Source organism: Poecilia mexicana, unplaced genomic scaffold (assembly GCF_051168715.1).
Source record: "Poecilia mexicana isolate PSO_F unplaced genomic scaffold, ASM5116871v1 scaffold_6, whole genome shotgun sequence".
NCBI classification, from domain to species: Eukaryota; Metazoa; Chordata; class Actinopteri; order Cyprinodontiformes; family Poeciliidae; genus Poecilia; species Poecilia mexicana.
The window spans coordinates 26202411-26221437 of NW_028263375.1; the positions used below are offsets into that span (position 1 = coordinate 26202411).

The window sequence follows — 19027 nt, forward strand, 5'->3', positions numbered from 1 at the left end:
AGTATATTATAAGCCTGGCGGGCCACCAGGCTTTACTTGGGCCCCCGTCAGGCTAAAAATTGTTTATTTTAGCTTTTTATATATATATATATATATATATATATATATATATATATATATATATATATATATATATATGTAGTTGGTATAGGTATTGTTAATAATGTATTCCAATAACACATAATACCTAGTGATATATTCAAAATTTCCAGTCGACTTTAAACATTTTTTTAACTCAAAAACATGGTGGGCCACTGGATAAAAGCACTACTGACACTGGGCTTAGCTAGTTTTCTGGGGGAAACCCCGACATTCAACCCAAAAACTTAAAAAAAAAAACTTTCGTGTAATGGAGAAAACGTTTGAGCCCCTTGTTAGTGATTTACAATCCTTTTTCTTTTGGGTGAAAATATTTTAACAATTTGCATGCTTTGTTTATTGTTGAACATTTGTAATAAAAAAAATCAATTGTGGCCTGTGAGTACGTTCAACTTACCAATTTTGGCTTTCATGGCAATGCACCTGGTGAAGACAATGCACTATCCCACCGAATGTTGACTCAAAATCCAGAAATTATTTTGGCTGACAACATGCTCTTTAAAAATGTGTAGACTGAGATAAAACATTTTTGTGGGCTAATAGCTAAATAAAAACCCAACCTCTGAGAAAAGTAACTTTAAATTAGCTTGCTTTTTTATTAATCTATGAAATGACATTGGCAGTATGAAACAGATAATTGAGAAGGCTTTGTCTATGGAATGGAATTGGAGCTAGACATGAACATAAGTTAGCAGTGCTAAATCGTCAACAAACAAAATTTGCAGCCAGCTCTCTAGATGAATCCGTTTGGTCAAACTTATTAAATTCAGTTCAGAAAACTAACAAAACTGAGGAACAAGATGGCAGCCATATTCGACTGACGTGTAGTAGCCACGTTTATTTGTAAAACTGTACCATCTTTTCAGCTAACTGCGTAGCACAACTTTGAATGCTAACTTCTCCAGCTTGGTTGAAACAATAAATAGGATACTCGTGTTTTTTCAGCTATAGAAATATTTTCAGAAGGCTCTACTATCCTCTTTATCTGGAACACTTTATGCTAACAACACTGTAGCTTACAAAGGGGTGGATTTTGAGAAGAAAGAATGATAGCGCCACAGTTTAGCCGTCTTTATGCCTTCTACGACAGCATCCATTATGAGGAGTTACGGATTTCTGTCTTGAAAGAGATAATTTTGCACCTTTCTATAATAATTATTTGCAGATGTCTACTGCTCAAAATGTTGAAAATTCTTTGTTTAAATTTTAAAGAAAGTAGCTGCCTAAGATCTATAAACATTATCAAACGAGATAATGAAGCAGAACTGAACTTAAGTTGAAGTAGGAAAATATAACCTGTGGAAAACTATGATTAGAAAGACTGTTCATGTAAGGCTGGACTTAAAGTTCATTCTCTGTTTGGAGACAGGCCAACAGTGTTTTATTAAAAACCAGAAAAACTGAAACACTCAAATTTGTCAGAAAAAAAACATAACAAATGTTCCTTAAGTGATAATGGAATGAAATTCAAAAAGTACTGTAAATAAAATAGTGTTTATTTTGTAGAAAATGCTTAAATACAAAAATACATTTAGCAAGACGAAGAAAAAAAAATGAAAGCGTTGAAGTGTAAGAATATGATTATTATTATTAGATTAGTTCTTCACATGCATGCACTTCAAACAAACGGCATATCTGTATCTCTGACACGTGTTTATACCGACAGCATAGTGTAAGGTTTTCCAACGATGCTGCACTTTATTCTGAATTTGTCATCCACAAAATACAGAGCTTTCATCAGAAGCAAGCAGTGGCCTTTAATCTCAACGACAGTCAGAAGTATTGACATTGTCAAAACATACAATTAAACCCCTTGACACTGAGTTATGCCTTCAACTTACAACAACATGTACAGTGTTAAGAGTGGATGTTGTTATATGTGTTGCAAAATCTTCTGTGTTGGTCTCAGAACCAGAACTCTGACACAAAGATGTGAACATTGATGATGCTCTGGCCAGATTCGCCCTGGGTTGTCAGGTTGCGCATGGACAGTTTCAGTATGGTTTCCCTTGGACCAGTCAGAGGCTTTACAAGGCGAACAACCCCTATGGGAACAAAAACATTTATCATGCCAATGGCAACAGTGTGTTGTTTGTAATTTTTTAACACAGTCATGCAATCTTAAGCTGTTATGCTTCAGGGATTGGGTCATTAATTGAAGTTAAAAGTGACTGTAAATCTGACTCGCTGCAACTTTTAAGTGTTTGTTTTATTGTTTTATTTATTTAATAACAAAAGATATATGTTTTTTGAGAATGCCTTAAACTTTAAAGTTGGACACTTATGTACTTTTCCACAGTGTATTCCTTTTGTTATGTTGTACTTAAGCCACTTTGTAACTAATTAGGTCAAATCAAAGATGAAATCTTACTCCAAGATTTGTTAAGGACTATAGACAGGTTCTGTTTTGGGGGGAGACAAATATTTAACCACTTTATGAAAGTGCTGTAGAAAAAGTTGACTTAACAGTCCTATTAACCACTTGGTGCATTACAAGATTTTTTTGTCAGAATATACCCTAAACGTATCTTTAAGTGTCAATCCCTGTCATCCATACCAATAGATTCTTCAGTTTTATGGTAGGTCGAACTCTATCAGTGCAAGATATATTTACCAGCAAACTACCACGACATCAGATGTCCAAATCCAATCCTTAATTTAGAGTTATTTGCAGTTTTGATTGGCATGTTTTCTTGCAGCACAGACGTTATGTCAAGCAGAGACTGGTGCCTTTAGGCAACACGGTTTTGACAAATAGTTTGGGCTCCTTCACCAACAAGTGAGCAAGGTTGGTTCCAGGTCAGCACTGTCAACTAAAAGGTGGATTACGCGGCCCAGCCTCCTGAGAAATAGGTCTCCGTTTTACATTTCTGGAAACCAGAAATATGTGCAACACGTATGTTCTACTCGTGAGCATCACACTGGTTTCTGAACGCATGCCGACATGCCTCATTTCCTGGCGACTAGGATGGTATTTAATACAGAGTCGTGCATTTTTCCCTAACCCAAATAGGTATTTTAATGTCCTGACCATTAACCAGGTAATTTATTTTATTTTGTTGCATATGTGAAACTGCCTAGGCTTCGGTTCATGTGTGGGACCAAATCATTTGTATGAAAGAGAGAGGGAAAAGGCCAATGTATGGATTTATTGCTGTGTTAAATCGTGATAAGGGAAGGTAAAACAAGAGGTCAGGAAAAGGTTCCTGGAGAACAGTCAACTCAAGAAGCCTTTGTGTTGGAACAATCTGCCATACCAATCTGTTTAGTTGGTTAACTTATAAATTAAAAAAAAAAAATCACATAAAGCCTGTTGATTGTGTACAAACTCCCCCATCCCCCTGAAAAAAACAACAACTAAGTACCAAAATACTAAAAGAGGATATTCTCTTTGCAGTGTCTTGAAAAACTTGTTTGGCAACTGCATTGAGTCAATGTGTTCTGTTTGCCAAAATGATCTCACATTTATTGCACTAGCTTAGAGAAACTGCCCATTTAATCTAGTTAGAAATAAATCAGCCTGAAACTATCTAATGTATGTAGAAACATCCTCCAGTTGCTGTGTCAACTGCTGTTTGTATCATATTGGCACACAGATGTTTCTGTGTGCCAATGATTGATTCAATGATTCAGAATCATTGAATCAACTTTCAATGATTCTGTAATCATTGAAAGTTTCTGTACCTCAACTATCAGTTTCAGACTTTAGGTAGAAAAGATAACATTATCAAAACTTTATTCAGGATGTATAGGATCCTGAATAAAGTTCTCTTTGGCAGAATCATAGATACCTTATGTATTTGAACAACACAATATAAAGGATACAATCAGTTTCATTTTACCAGGATCAAGACTGTATGCTCAATTTGGAGGCGAGTGCTCTTCACTCCAGCCAACAGCATTATTCCAACAGAGAGATCAGCACATACATAGGAAGCCAAAACACAGAGTGTATTTCTTGTTTTTGCTGGCCTAGTAGGACTTTCTTGTTGTATATGTCATACAAAAAATTGTGTAACCCACCCGTTGTCATTGGCACGACACTCAGGTGTGCAGCAGATGTCACGGTCAGACAGTGACCGGGTTTGTGGGTGTTTGTCCCGTCAGATTGTCAGTTCCCAAAATCGCTCATAAAGAAATACCTCATAATAGCGCACACAGGGTCAGTATGACCCTGCCGGACTGCGCATGGTGAAAAGCTTGTGGGGTCCTATTGACCCCATCTCTTAACCCTTGTGTTTACAAATGGGGTCCAACCGACCCCACACACGTAAAACTTGTATAATTTGCCTCAGTCCTCGCACGCACAAGGGTTAAGATAGCGGGATTAAAGTGCTGCCAGCTAGTTGATCTGGTTTTGTAGGAATAATGTGTAATATGGGAGTGTTATGTTTTTCTTTTATTAACGGAAAAAAAAAAAACAGGTCGCATTTACACATTGAAAAACAAAACTAGTATTTTGAAATGTTTCCACTCTGGGACTTGTTTTCTAAAGGATCTGTATATTTGATTTGTGCATATCATACAAACAAAAAAAAAATAAAGTTCTCGTTTCTGGTTTCCCAAAATGCTGGATCTGTGTGGCCACATAATCTAAATGACAAAAAAAATTTGCGGATATATTAAATTTTGAGATGGGGCCTAAGAGATGCTTTTGGATAATACCCCTTTTAAAACTAAGTAGATGTAGGACCGTAAATTGTTAGCCAGTTCACTTGGAACCTGGTGATTTATAAGATTTAAAGGCCAAAAAAAATTTTTTGTATTTTTTTTTTACTTATCACATTAATTTCAAGTCTATTGTGAATTCTGCTTCTTTTAGATGAGCTAAGAAATAAAGTGATCTTTAAGAAACGTTTGTGACAAAACCTCACAAATCATAGACGCATTAAAGTCAAAAGTAAAATAGATGACAGAATAAACACAGTGCTACAGAGCATTACTGAATTCCCTAGGAATTCACTGGGTGCTGTTTTTAAGTGAACATGCGTTTAGGGGACGAGGTGGGGGCGGGGGGTGTCAGTGTTTATGCAGGCTGTCAGCAGGCCTTTTCCTACACAGGGTTGGTGACATTTCAGCTCTGGCCTGTTTGAACACAACCACTCACATGTTCTTCTACTGCACCTTACAACACCCTATTTCTTCTTCCCCCTGTCATTTCTGTTTCATTTATTCAGAGTCAGTAAATCACTCTAACTGACAGATGAATGATTCCATAGCTTAACTCGGCGTGGATAAAAAATGACGAGCGATCGCTCGCCTCCATTCATCAGAATTACGAGGCTCCTCTCTGTGACACTTTGAAACTAGAAGCGAAACACATTTGGTTGTTATCCACAACAAGGGGAACGATGATCCATAACGCGCCAGCCACGACGTCCTTTGGGACACTGGCATTGTAAAACGATGGATCCCCCACCCACTCATTCTGCCTTTTTTCCCTCGCCTTCCCTCTCTTCCCTTCCTGCGGGGGCCTGGTGTTTGTGGCACCATCACTGTGGCCCACAAGGGTAAATGAATCCCATGTGTTTGATGGAAAGGAGCAGTCGCAGTCACGCAATACAGCCATGAAGGCATTCCTCCAGGAATCCTTCTTAAACTCAAGGAAGGATAAACTTGCGGAACTGGAACCGTTTTCTTCTCTTCTCTCTCGCTCTCGCTCCTTCATTTTATTTCGCTTCTCCAAGTTTGATCTGAGGGCAAGCAAGAAAACTCAGCTGATTGTGGCGATATGCGTAGAGAAGAGCGGGAGCTGGGGCTCCCTCGTACCAGCGTTACCTCCCATGTTTTGGTGTTTTGGAACGCCGTTGCATGGCAACAATTGACAGTAGAGGCACGTGCCCGAGGTTTTATTGTTTCCAAATTTTCGGCGTGATCCAAAAGGTCTCAGGTCTGTGTAAGCACCAGCTGAAAGCAACCATCAGGGGGAGGTAGGATTTTAAGCCTAGAGGTTGTTTTCCGACTGAAGCCAGTGGAGATGCCGCGCGACTGTGAGTTGACAGAAGCAAATTATTAGCGAAGTTCCAAAGTTCAGTATTTATTTGTTGAATCGATTCAAATGTTTTAAATGGTGCGGAGGGTAAATTTGGTTGATGCTTAATGAGGGCAGAGCACTTGTTAATCAGGGTCAACAAGGTTTTCCTCCAAAACTCCTGCTGAGTGTTTCTATGAAAACATCCTAAACAATCTAACCACATAAGAAAACACTTTGCAAAATACAGGCACACATTATATCCACACTAATGTTTCTTAAGAATTTCTAAACACAGCAATATGTGGAATGTGTCTGAGGCCTATTAGTGTTTTGTAAATTTGTTTTGTGGTCTAATTAGCGTAATAAGTGTTCTCCTATGAACAAAAAGTCTGTTATAATGCCCCTTAACTGCTCCAGATTTCCTCTGAGGCTGTGGGGGGAAATTAAAAGACTTTTAAACCCCAAAACTGTTTGAATTTTGTTTGCTGTAGGGCGTAGCACGACGCATAAATGCCGATCACAGTTATTGCAATGCTGAGTGGCATTGGAACAATACAGAGGTTTGTGCATTGGACATTTTCGCTTTGACTGTGAAAAGTGTTTGGTCGTTCGCAACGTTCAACGTGAAAGATTTTGACGCTTGAAGTTGTTGCGTGTGAACTTTTGGAAGCCTTTTGTCAAATCCTGACTTGATTCGGTGTTTCCGTACGCTTTCCCCATCAAAAGCAGAACGGCGTCTTCAATGAGGGGAAAGAATCAGCTAACAGCTGGGCCTCATTGCGCTCAAAGCGAACCTGAGGCGAAACCACAACCGCACTCCCATGCTGAGCATTTCAACCAGATGAAAAGTCAAAAGGCCACGCACAACAGGTTCACTTTGATTAGCTAGCACACAACAGGGGCTTTATTTAAGCCAATAAACCCGTGGAGACCATGAAAACTCTAAAAATTCATCTCAAGGCTCGTCCGTCTGAGGAGACGTTTACAGTTGAAGAGCTGAAAAAGTTTGCGGTCCACCTCCCGTTCACTGAGATATCAACCACCGGGTTCAAAGGTGACTCCGCTGGTCCTAACAGCCACCACCAAACAGCTGTACAATCCATCAGTTCGCTTTGAAGAAAAAATAAAAAAATCAAATAAATGCCTGTGAGTAGCTGAGACAACCTCACAAATGCCAGTAGGCATTTGTCATCCTTTATAGCCACAAGGTCTGCAGTATTGAAGGCTTACATGTAAACAGTACAATTTCAGGGTTTCTTGGTTTCTACAACTCGGTGAGAAAGTGGATGGGAAAATCTAAAATGAATGGGTTTCGCACCAGAAACAAATGAAAAGCATGCACTGACTTCGCCGCAGTATTGTTTAATGACACATTGGCTACGGCGCGACGGCGTGTCCACGGCGGCCAAGTTGGTGGAGAAGTGCTTGAATGGTTTACTTTAACGTCACTGCAGTGATATGCGTTCAGCGTCTTTCACTGACGTATGCTGCTTTATTAGGTGCCACAGTTCAATTCATTATTCACACAAACGGCAGGTCGGCCAATCACACGACAGCAACTCAGCTAATTTATTTGTAGAGTCAGCAAAGACGACTTGCTGAATGTTTAGCTTAGCTTAAGGCGGTTCTGAAGGCAAAAGGGGTTCAACCTGTACTGGAAAGGTACATCCCCAATAAAGAGGAGTGTGGTCTAACAGGGCTGAGCGATAATCACAATATAAGTGTTTCATATCAGCAGATATCGATAATTATTAATTTTTGTCTTAAATATCTGAAATTCTGCCAAACTATTGATGTGACCTTAACTTTTTGTTGTTGCTAGGTAACCAATGAGTGAGTTAGTTGACAGCACCAACCTTGCTTAGCTGGCCGTGAGAGGTTGAGCTGCTAAAACCTTTGCTCTGCCTACATCAACAGTCTTCAATCTGATGTTTTTGTCCTGACTAGCCCTTTATTTGAAGGACATGAAAAAATATGACTCATAAATCATTTATTTGTTTTCCTCTGTTGTTTATTTTGGATATTTAAAATGTCTTCTGGTTGCAGTATTAAATGTTCATTCAAATTTAAAGTTTATTCATCTTTGACAATGTGTTCTTGCATTATATGCCTTTACCATTATAATATTTGAAAATGGTCTCAAAGCAACAATATTATAGTTTATCGCAATAACTAATGGGACAATTCATCATTCGGTAAAATTTGTTATAATTTTCATCACTTTGTGTTCAGTCTCACTGACAACCAACTACTGCTTGACTCTACCGCCTCCATTAAGTTTTATTTTTAGTCTTAAATCGCTTTCCCCATTAGGAAACCGACACATTTCAGTTTTGACAATCGTTTACTGAGGCTGACTCAACAATCCTTGTAACCTTCCAGGAAAAGCAACCTGACCAGCTACGTTCAGGCCTCTCCGGGGTAAGATCTTGTGTTTACAACCTTTTCACTGCTACGCGGCGGACGGTTAGGTCAGGCTATCCAAACACAGCGCTGACCACTGTGGAGAGCAAGTGGGATGCGTGTGCAGTCCAGCTCAGTAAGGCCAACACATGTGGCTTGATATTTTAAGGTCAATTAACAGAGAGTCATTGTCACTGATCTCTTCAGTGGTTCGTGGGTTGCTGCTGGACAGTGACTGGTGACATCACTGGTGAACAGTAGCCTAAAGGCCACGGATATGTCTTTTCTTGGGTATTCAGTTTTTAGCAGCTGTGGGCCAGAGCAGCTGAGATGACATAACACGCACCATTATCTTTACCACACAACCTTTCCGCAGCAACACAGGCAACCTTTCAAAGCCATAGCTCGGAGGCATAAAATAGCCTGAATGAAAAATGGCAGCCAAAGAAAAACTTGCTTTGTCTGCACTCTGAATCGAGCGTCTTTAATAAAGTCTTCTAAAATGTTGTAAATGGAGCAAAGCATGAACTTGCTGATGAGCTTCGGAGGCACAGTCTTTTTGAGTTTTGGTGTGTCACACACGAGGCATGCAAGTAAGCTCCGATAATTTTGTAGCTTTAATGGCTGTCTAAACAAAACTCGAGAACACGCTGTTTGAAAGCATTCGACTAATGTTTTCATTTGATTCATTAAAGTTCATATTCGGAAGATAAATGCGTCACTGTGAGTTATGTGCACAATTTTGTTGCAGATAATAATAAGAAAACCATCCCCCGCTTTACTGAGAGGACAGGGAAAATTATAAGGATTGTATGATGGCAAGTTATGTGAATAGTTTTATTGTTAATAAGAAGAGAACATCTTCACTGCATAATACTGTCACTCCCAGTGATGGAAAAAGTTCTTAACTCTAGTATTTGAGTGAAAATATTGATACTCGTGGCCAAATCTTTCTGGATTACAAGTAAAAATTGCTCGCTCAAAAGTTTACTCCAGTTTAAGTGCTTAAGTACTTACCCTTTCAAAATACTTCAGTATTCAGAAGTACAAATTATGTTTTCCAACATTATTACATCACTGTATTGTTGTTTGAGTCCTTTTACAGAACCTTGTAACTTACTGAAACCTCCTAATGATGTACTGACATGTAGAACTACTTTGATACAAGACGTCTACGCCACCTGTAAAATCTTGACACTATTTTCTTTATTGTATTATTACTTAAAACATCCCACCCCCCAAAATAAGACAAAAAAGAACCAAACTTTTTTCTCCTCACAACTATAAGTAACGGCAACTACAATACTGTATTTAACACAGAAACTTAAAAACGTCAAACATCAAGCTACAACATGGCCACTGGTTTCTCTGCTTAAGTTTCTCCAACCAGCCCCATTGCCGAGTTTTGTGTGACTGAAAGCGGGAGCTCGAGGATGCCGTAATTACAAATCCCAGGTGTGAGCAGCGACTGTGACTAACTCCCATTCTGGTGAGGAGCACAGCGTATGGCCAATTGCATTTGAGTAAAGAAAACCATCAACAGCGGACTACAAAGCCACGCTGAGAAAAAAGGAACGAGTAACGACAAACTTCCTAGAAATATAGTGGAGTTGAAAGTCACCGTCCACCTCCGGACCGCCATGTTTCACTGTGGGTATGGTGTGTTGAGAGTGAGCGCAGTTTTAGCGCATGCAGGTCACAAATTGGGAGTATAAAATAGCCTGAATATAGAGATCTGACTAAAAACTGATTCTCCACATTTTGAATCAGGGTTCTTCAGTAAACTCTACTGAACTCTCAACTAAATGGACTAAAGCAACGAGTTGATGAGCTGTCAAGGAACTTTCCTTTTGAGTTTGTCACGTCACATGAGAAATATGCAGAAAAGCACCAGGGGGAAAAAAAAAATTATATTTAATAGTTAGCCAAACAAGATGAGATTTTTCTAAGAACTCATTGTTTGCAAGCGAAAACTTAACAATGAATTTAAATTAAACAGATCCCACAAATCCCGGGCAGACGAATGGATCAGGATGACTTATGGAGACAGTTTTATTGCAAGTAAAACTTGTACTTTGTGTTCACGCTGCGTACGTGGTATGTCCCTATGACGAGGCGACGTCTCCGCATGGTTATCTGTTCATCCGTAAGTCTGACTGTGGCGGACCACCCTGAGGGCCGCGGGAGGTTAGGGGGAGCGCAGCGTGTGTGCGACTGGAATCGCTGGGTGGAGAAGACCCTGGTTCTGATTAGACCCATAAATCTGCTCAACAAGTATTCCTCATGGGCTTGGCGCTCTCTGGTGGGCCCCTTGCAGCCTTGTTGGGATTCATCCGCCGTCCAGACCAGCGGAGCTAACTGTCTCGGAGCCAAAAGCTCCAGTAGGTCAGAAAGTAGTCACGTCTCACACTGAGAGCTCACATTCCACCCGCTGCTGTCGGCCGCGCCGCTGGACGATGACTATCTGGACCGAGCTGCTTCTTCTCTTTGTTTATCGAGCTCGCTTTCATCGGCGCTCCGTCAAATTAGCCGCAGAGGCGCATCTGCACCGGCGTATGAAAAATGACCAGAATTTAGCGATGCCGTCTTAAACGATCAGTTCCTCCACATGATGTGTCGCATGAAAAAATAAAAAAATAAAAAACAGGGGCTTTGTAGTATGTGCAGTTTCCAGTAAGATACAAAAAAAGGACAGCATAATAAAAACAGTTATTTTCCCACACAGCAAAGATTAACGGCACAGTAAAGTCCTCCCGTGACAATCGCTCATGAAGAGGAGTTACTCAGAGAAATTCAATGGATGACTAAGCATGCTGTCTGTGTGATTCCACAGTTGTCTCTTGATTATCTATAAAGTGGATTTACACATGCTGAAACGAGTTATGGAGCTGTGTTCGTATGTGTGTTTTGTAAAGTTAAAATGAAAAAAGATATTAACACAATTTCCCATCAAAACAGAAAAAGGAAAAAATCGAATAAATCCAAAGCCCGGGTGATGCTTGGCGTATTCATTGAGCCGACCTTAACGTTTAAAGACAGGGAGGATATGTGTAATTCAATGGAAGGCAGTAAAAACAGAGAGATATGAGGATTTATTCTATCAGGCTATCAGGGAGCCGGTGTATTAATCCGGCATCTGACTGCTGCACTTAATCATCCCCAGTATCAGCTCCGCTCAGACAACCTTCCCCCAATTAAAAGTGCTTCAGCATGAGCAATGCATTTCATCACTTACTGAGTTTCAATGGGTTCTCCTCATCACATATTTTCAGAGTTGGGTAGTAACTAGTTGCATTTTACCTGAGTAACTTTTCAGAGAAAGCGTACTTTCTACTATTCTGTGCTTCGTACTTTTACTTGAGTAAACTGTCTGGATGCTCTACACAGTGTGAGTAACTTCACTGAGCGAAGAACAAACTGGTCTTAACTAAAACTTCACCAGAGACAGACATGACCAGCAGTTTCATATGGAAAGAAACTGATTTTGAAAAATGTTTCTTTTTGCCTGATTTTGTTGTTTTGTAATTATTTATATTAATTTCCATTTTGGTCATTAAAACAGCAAAATGTCCACATAACTTTGTATTTTGGTCTGTCTGATTATGTAATTTTGACATATTTAAATGACTATATTTTTTGACCAGTTACACGAGTCGCCTTTTTACCAAATGCACTTTTTACTCTTACTTAAGTAAGAATAAAAAGTAAGAATAGCACTACTACAACATATTTTTACTCAACTAAAACTAAAAAGTAGCCATCCGAGAAATGACTTGAATTAAATGTTTGGGTGTTCAAACCGCCTCTGTAAAGTCCAACTGTGGCAGACCTTGTGTGTCGTTGGCTCTCTACCTGAAGGCATCCTGTGGCATCGCTACCACACCACTGCGGCTGTCGGGGGAAATAGTAGGTGTTTGATCAGATTACGATGGTGTCTGCCAAGCCCTGAGAGACTGTGGTGTTTGCTCAGATGCGTGAGGCCCTGGGGCTCGTCATCCAGATGAACCAGAGACGGATGGCCCTGGACTGAGAAATAACAGTGTGGCTCTCCCGCTGGGCTGTGCGTTCAGCCAGAGCTGCACTTGTGTGTGGTGGTTTGAGTACAGTGCCTTGCTAAAGGGTGCTAATCCCTTGGATTTTTTGTTTTTGTTTTGTTTTTACTTCACAACTGCAAACTTCAGCGTATGTAATCAGGATGTGACTGACATGAGGTAGCTTATATTTGTGAAGTGGAATTAAAAAAATGAAGGGTTTTCATCAATATAAGTGAACATATGAAAAAGTGGCATGCATTTGTATTCAGCCCTCTTTACTCTGGTGCATCTAGAAAAATCAGAGCAACTTGTTGGCTTTAGAAATCACTTAATAAATGAGGAAACATACTCCATATTTGTGTGACATTTTGTCAAATTAATTTACTTTTAAACTATTTTACAGTAGCTTTGACTGCATGCTTAATCTGCTAAAGGTTCTCCAGCAGGATTGTACTTCATTTAACATAATTGCTAAAACTGTCACTATGCCGTGACAGTATGAGACAAATTATCTCTGAATAAAATCGAGCTCTTCTGCTGTCTCCACATGCTAACTACAGAAATACACAGCTGCATCAGGAAGAACAAATCAGCGGCAGAACGAGGGTGTTCGTGTTGTCAATCACCCTAATGTAGGGGCTGTCATGAATGCTCAAGCTAGTTAGCATGGCCACCGACGACAGCAGATAAATAGTTTTCCAGTATGGGTAAGTTTTTTCTTCGCCATTAGCACTTTTAATGGCGTGTACGGGAGCATGACTGACAGTGCTAACACCCCTCATGGCTCTGATTGGTTGTCTTTTTACCAGGAGCGGTGCATTTCTGCAGACGGCAATAAAAGCTTGGAGGATATAGAGGAGCTTTAGTTTTTTTCACAGGTTATCTACCTCATATCATATTGTCACGACATAGTTACAATTTTAACAAATATGTTTAAAAAAAATAAACTCCATCTTTAAAGCAAACTAAACGGGACTGGTGTGAATGCACCCTTGTTTTCTTTCTACTTCACTCTCACGCACTACTTTGTGCTCATCTGTCACACCGAATCCTAATAAAATTATCAGATCATTTGCAGTGTAACAAAAATATAAAAAACTTGCATCTTCTAATCAAATTATCTAATGAGAACTTTTCTTAAAAGCCAGCAGCACATATTTAGGATTCCTAATTGGCTTGTTTGGCACTTTTAATATCTCAAAAGAGGGACAAAATGAATGGGCAACGGTAGTTTGAGCCGACACACGTTCATCACTGGAGCCTGAATGTCTGCTGCTGTTCACGTCCCACCAAACCGTTATACAACCGATGGAGTCACTGTAGACGCTGGAAACTAAGCTTCCTTGTGTGACACATCAGCGAGCCTCATACAATGGTTACGCAACACTAGCGTCTGCAGGCCAAAGTACCAGCGGCGCAAATTAAAAAAAAAAAAAAAAAAGAGAGAAAGAAAGACAGAAAGATCATCATCACACCATGACCACTACACATTTCAGTAAGTTAGTCAGTGACCTCAGGTTCCAGTGAGCCGGGATGCCTTTGGGTTTTAGAGGTGTGATGAGCGAACTGCTGCTAACACGGACCAAGCTGCATCCAATAAGCAAAACGATGGGTTCGGGAGAAAAACGGCTCCTAAAAAACAGGCCTTTCATGTGGTTGTCAGTTTAAGTGTTCTAATGCTCGGCGAGACACTGAGGCCTATCGTGAAGAAATGGAACAATGCATTCAACCACATGAAGCAAAGAGTCACAGGATTACTTCTGCACAGATTTTTTCTCCTTATTTTCTCATTGTCTTACTGTCTCATTTTGTGTCTCTTTCTCTCCCTGCCGTTTTATTTGCATTCCTTCCACTGTACACACACACACACACACACACACACCCACACACACACTCATTGTCTATGAAATTGAGTACTAATATAAACAGGGAATTAAGCAAGATCTTCTGTGTACACACACACCCAAATGGATAGACCGATTACTGACGCCGAATTACACCATTGTGAATTCCAACAAAGCATGCCATTTGAAATAAGTGCGTACAATTATAAAATCTGCAGAGATCTGTATGAATTATTACCCCCGACTGCTATTTTTCTCCCACCTCTTTCTATAAATTTGGGCGTGTTTCATCAGCGCACATCTGTTTCTCTAAGTTCACAAGTGTGGAAGAATTGCGTGCACTCATAATCCAGCATTCACCCGGTGACAGCAACATTTTTTTTCCTCGTATAACCCCGCTCCTCCTCGTCTCCTCTCCCGCTCGGTAAAGGCAGATGTGCTAACTGACAGCCAATCTCTTCATCCGTTGCAGAGACAAGAACTTTCTTTGCACAACCAACTCCTCCCTGAATCTCAACAGAGAAACAATAGACTGTAAAAACAAAAACTAAATCCATCCATCCGTTGTTTTCGGGGTCGGGTCGCAGTGGTAGAAGCCTAAGCAGGGAGACCCAGACTTTCCTCTCTCCAGTCACTTGGGTCAGTTCCTTTGGCGAAATCCCAAGGCATTCCCAGGCCGGCTGACAGACATAGTACCTCCATCTTGTCCTGGGTCATCATGTGGGTCTCCTTTTGGTGAGACAGGCCTGGAACGCCTCACCCTATCTCTATGGAAGAGGCCAGACACCTTGTGGAGGAAACTCATTTTGGCCACTTTTGGCCACCACCCAAAGCTCATGACCATAGATGAACAATGGAACATAGATTGACTAGTAAATTAAGAGCTTTCCCTTTTGACTCAACTGTTTCTTAACCACAAAAGACCGGTACAGCGCCTCTGCGTCACTGAAGATGCAGAACCAATCCGCCCATTGATGTCCCGCTACATTTTCCCTCATTCGTGAACATGAACAAGACTCCAAGATACTTAAACTTCTCCACTCGAGGTAGGACCTCTTCCCCAACCCGGAGAAGGCTCTGTGGCATTTTACGGCTCAAGACCCTTAGCTTTGGAGACACTGATCCTCATCCAGGCCACTTCACTCTCTGCTGTGAACCACTCAAGCGAAAGCTGTAGATCCCGGCCTGATAAAGTCAGTAGCACCACATCATCTGCAAAGAGCAGAGATGCAATTCACCTTGGCTGCAACTAGACTCTGTTCATTAAAGTTAGGAACAGAATTGGTGACAAAAGGTACCTCTAGCAAAGGCCAACTCTCACCGGAAACTAGTTGGACTTCCGCATCCAGGCAATGCGGACCAGATGCCTGAGCCTCCTCAGTTGACTCCTTTCAGCGTGGATAAGCAGTGGCTCTACTCTAAGGCCCTCCCGGTTGATCTGGTTCAGTGCTCCACGACCAGAACGAAAGCCACTCTGTTTCTCCTGAACCTTATGTTTGACTGTACAGCAGACCCTTAACTCCAGACCTCCCTATCAAACCTTACCAGGGAGCTTTCCTTCTCTAGTTTGAACACACCCTTTTTAAATAAGGGGACCGAATATAAATTTACAAGATGCTTGAAGTCTGTCATGACAGTATGCTGAAAAGTTTAAGTAGTCATTGTGAATGCTTGTGCAAGGCAGTATAACTTTACTTTTAATAAGAAAAACTACTTCCTTTCAGAAAACCAGAATGCTGCGTCTGATCACAGATGCCAGAGGGCGGTAAATGTTACATAACAAAACTGCTTTTGTGTGAATCTACTCACCCACATACACTCCATTCTCCACTCGCTTGATGATGTCAAAGGCGTTCTCTATGTTGCCCTCTAGGATTTCAAACTTGACGTCATAAGTACCTAAGTGGTACGATCCGTAAGCCGGAACTGTCGTTCTCAGAAAAACGATTTCTGTTGGAAGATAATCAAGGACAAAAAAAAAAAAAAAAAATCACTTTTAGGACCTAAATCCTCATGAGGGTTCTTCTGCCAGACTTGTACCACATGATATACTGAAAGATGCTGCGGTCTGTGTTTTGTTGTATACTGAGAGGGTCACAGAGAGTTTGAAGCTTTTCAGTACCACTGCTCAACTAAAGTGCTTTCAGTCCTTTACACCCCAACGTGGAGCTTATGAAAGATGACAAGAGCTTAACTCTCCGAGACACTGAGCATGTCTTAGACAGGCACTGCATGCGGGCCAATAGATGCTTGTCAGCTGTCACCGTCTGCAAATGATTACAGTGGTTACTTCTATTCAGGCAGCATGACACTAACTCTCAGCTAGAGGGTTGCCAGTGTTTTTTTTTTTTTTATTGGAGAAGATGGAGTCATGAACTGAAAAAGACCAGGAACCTAAATTAAATGTGTTTTTTGTTTAGGGTAGTGCCTCAATAGTATTTAGAACAGTAGAACGATTTTTGTTGTTTATGTTTCAGTTCTTGCTCCAGCTCTATGCTGGAAATGTACGTTTGTTTTTTTATTTACAAGAGCATGATACTAAAAGTACCAATGACATTTCCATCTTTCTGATTATTATGTTAGGAAGAATGTTTTATTATTTTTTTGTTACATAATTTTCCACATCAACATCTAACAGAAGAATACATCCAATATCTTTTTTTGCAAAGGTTACATGACTTTTTGTTTCATTTTTAAACCTAAAAATTAAAATAAAATAGTGTTTGTTTTTTTTTTAATCAAAAAATATGAATAGATATTTATTGCAACTTACAAGCTATAATTCAAAAGGGCATGGGACATTTGTGGTTCCAAATTAGGTTTATTCAGCTGGACTCAGGGTAAAAACGGGTCTTTAGATTGTAACAGCTGCTGACCACTACCTTCTCTGGCCAACATCAATCTGTCCTTCAACGGTTTCCTCTTCCTCGATTGGTGGTTAAACAAGTGCAGTGTCTTTGTGACTGAAGGGCCATGAATGTTGAAATCAGGAGAAATAAAAACCTGCTGCAGGATGTGTGATGGCATTTTATTGATATTGGAGACTTTTTTTAGCATCTTGCAGTCTGCTTACATGGTGAAATTAGCTGGAGTCAGTTCTTGACATATTAGCAGTTGAAAAGTCTTCACCTTGTAGACCATTTCTGAACGGTGAATTGGCTAATTTAAAATTCTTTGGAGGCCACTTACCACCATATCTCTTATTTTAGCTAATTTTTAGTCAAAAATTAGCTAAAAGGCTAAAGTTAGCTTAAATGCTATCATCAGGTTGCCTTTTCTTATCTTGTGGCGTTTAAATGTGAAAAAAGCAAAAGTATGAAAATCTGTATGTGTGCAAATGCTTTTGATTAAATTGAGCTGGACAATCTTTAATTGTAGTGAGTTATGTTAATCTACACTCTCTATGGAATTGTAATCTAACTCTAAAATAGATTATATTAGAATGAATAGGACAGAACAGATTTGCATTGAATTGGGCCTGTTTGATTTTTCATTACAGGGACCTGAGATTAATTTTATTAAGGATTGATCACATAAAAAAAACATGACATCGGACGCATGCCGCACGGGGATCCATGCTAACTGCTAATCTCAGTTGAGCATACAGAACCTTTTCTCAAGTTTTTGCACTTCTCTGGTGTTTGTTTTACTTGTCGGAGCCTGCAAAAAAAAAAAAAAAAGAGAAAGGAGGAGGAAAGATAGAGGTGAACGTGAACCTACCCTCTGGCCTTGTGAACTCTCTGAGGGTGGGCAAGGAGAAAAAGGTGTGGGCCACGGAGAGCGTGGGGTCCAGAACGCAGGCGATGTCGTTGGGCTGACAGGATTTTATACAGCGGACCGTGTCAGATCGTTCGAGCGTTGGAGTTCTATAGGAGAGAATAAATCACACACTCTGACAAAAATCACAAATACCGAAGGCCCTCTGACTTTTAGGTGCTCTCTATTTCTAGTTTTCAGAGTCAAATACCTTTGCTCTCTAAAGCTCACAATTACAAGCTACTCGAAGAGTTCTGCCCACTACATAATCAAGAACTCAGTGGGATTCCCTCCATGGCTGCTACACAAACACTGTCTGTTCAAGACGGCAAGGGTGCTGGATTTAGCCCTCAGCATTAGGAATAATCAAAATCCGTGCGGTTAGGAAGAATAATAAACCAGGAACGGCCAAACGCTCGTGCTACAGCCAGACTTTATAGCTTGTGGAGACTCGCGCCGCCGTCGACGCTCTTCTGATGCCCCATGTCACGCTGTGTGGGAAATGAATTACTGTGCTCACAAAGAATGATCCACAACCTGCTCAGGGAAAATATTTGGATTTGCAAAGCATCCCCAGCTTCACATCAGATAATCTCCTGAGGAGGATTTATGTAGCAAGGGAATGTTCTAAAAGACTCCTAAATTGTGAGCAACATGACTCGACAACTCCCCGTCCTCTCCCCCTGGGGCCGCTCTCATCCTATTATTTAGGACTTTGTTTATTCCACAGACTAATCAGTGACAGGTCGGAGACACTGGAGGCTCCCAACGCCAACGCCACCTGGAACATCGCTTTTCACTTCCTGTCTGCTGCAAGAGGAGTTCATGAGATGCTCTGAACGCATTAACGCCCTCATAAATCAACACTTTGTCTATGAAACAGCGAGGAAGTTTTAAAAGGAAAAAAAAAAAAGACG

The 19027-nt window shown here is 40.4% G+C and overlaps 1 protein-coding gene across 1 annotated transcript in view; it reads right to left on the reverse strand.

The window, feature by feature from the left end:
* Positions 1-1574: 1574 nt before the first annotated feature.
* fbln1 (fibulin 1) overlaps positions 1575-19027 on the reverse strand; it is a 42698-nt gene continuing 25245 nt past the window's right edge. The window contains exons 15-17 of the mRNA XM_014986002.2: positions 18075-18220; positions 16164-16304; positions 1575-2144 (exon numbers count right to left, since the gene is read on the reverse strand). Of these exons, the coding sequence (XP_014841488.1) occupies positions 2005-2144; positions 16164-16304; positions 18075-18220 (427 nt within the window). The 3' untranslated portion in view covers positions 1575-2004. The remainder of the gene's footprint in view (positions 2145-16163; positions 16305-18074; positions 18221-19027) is intronic.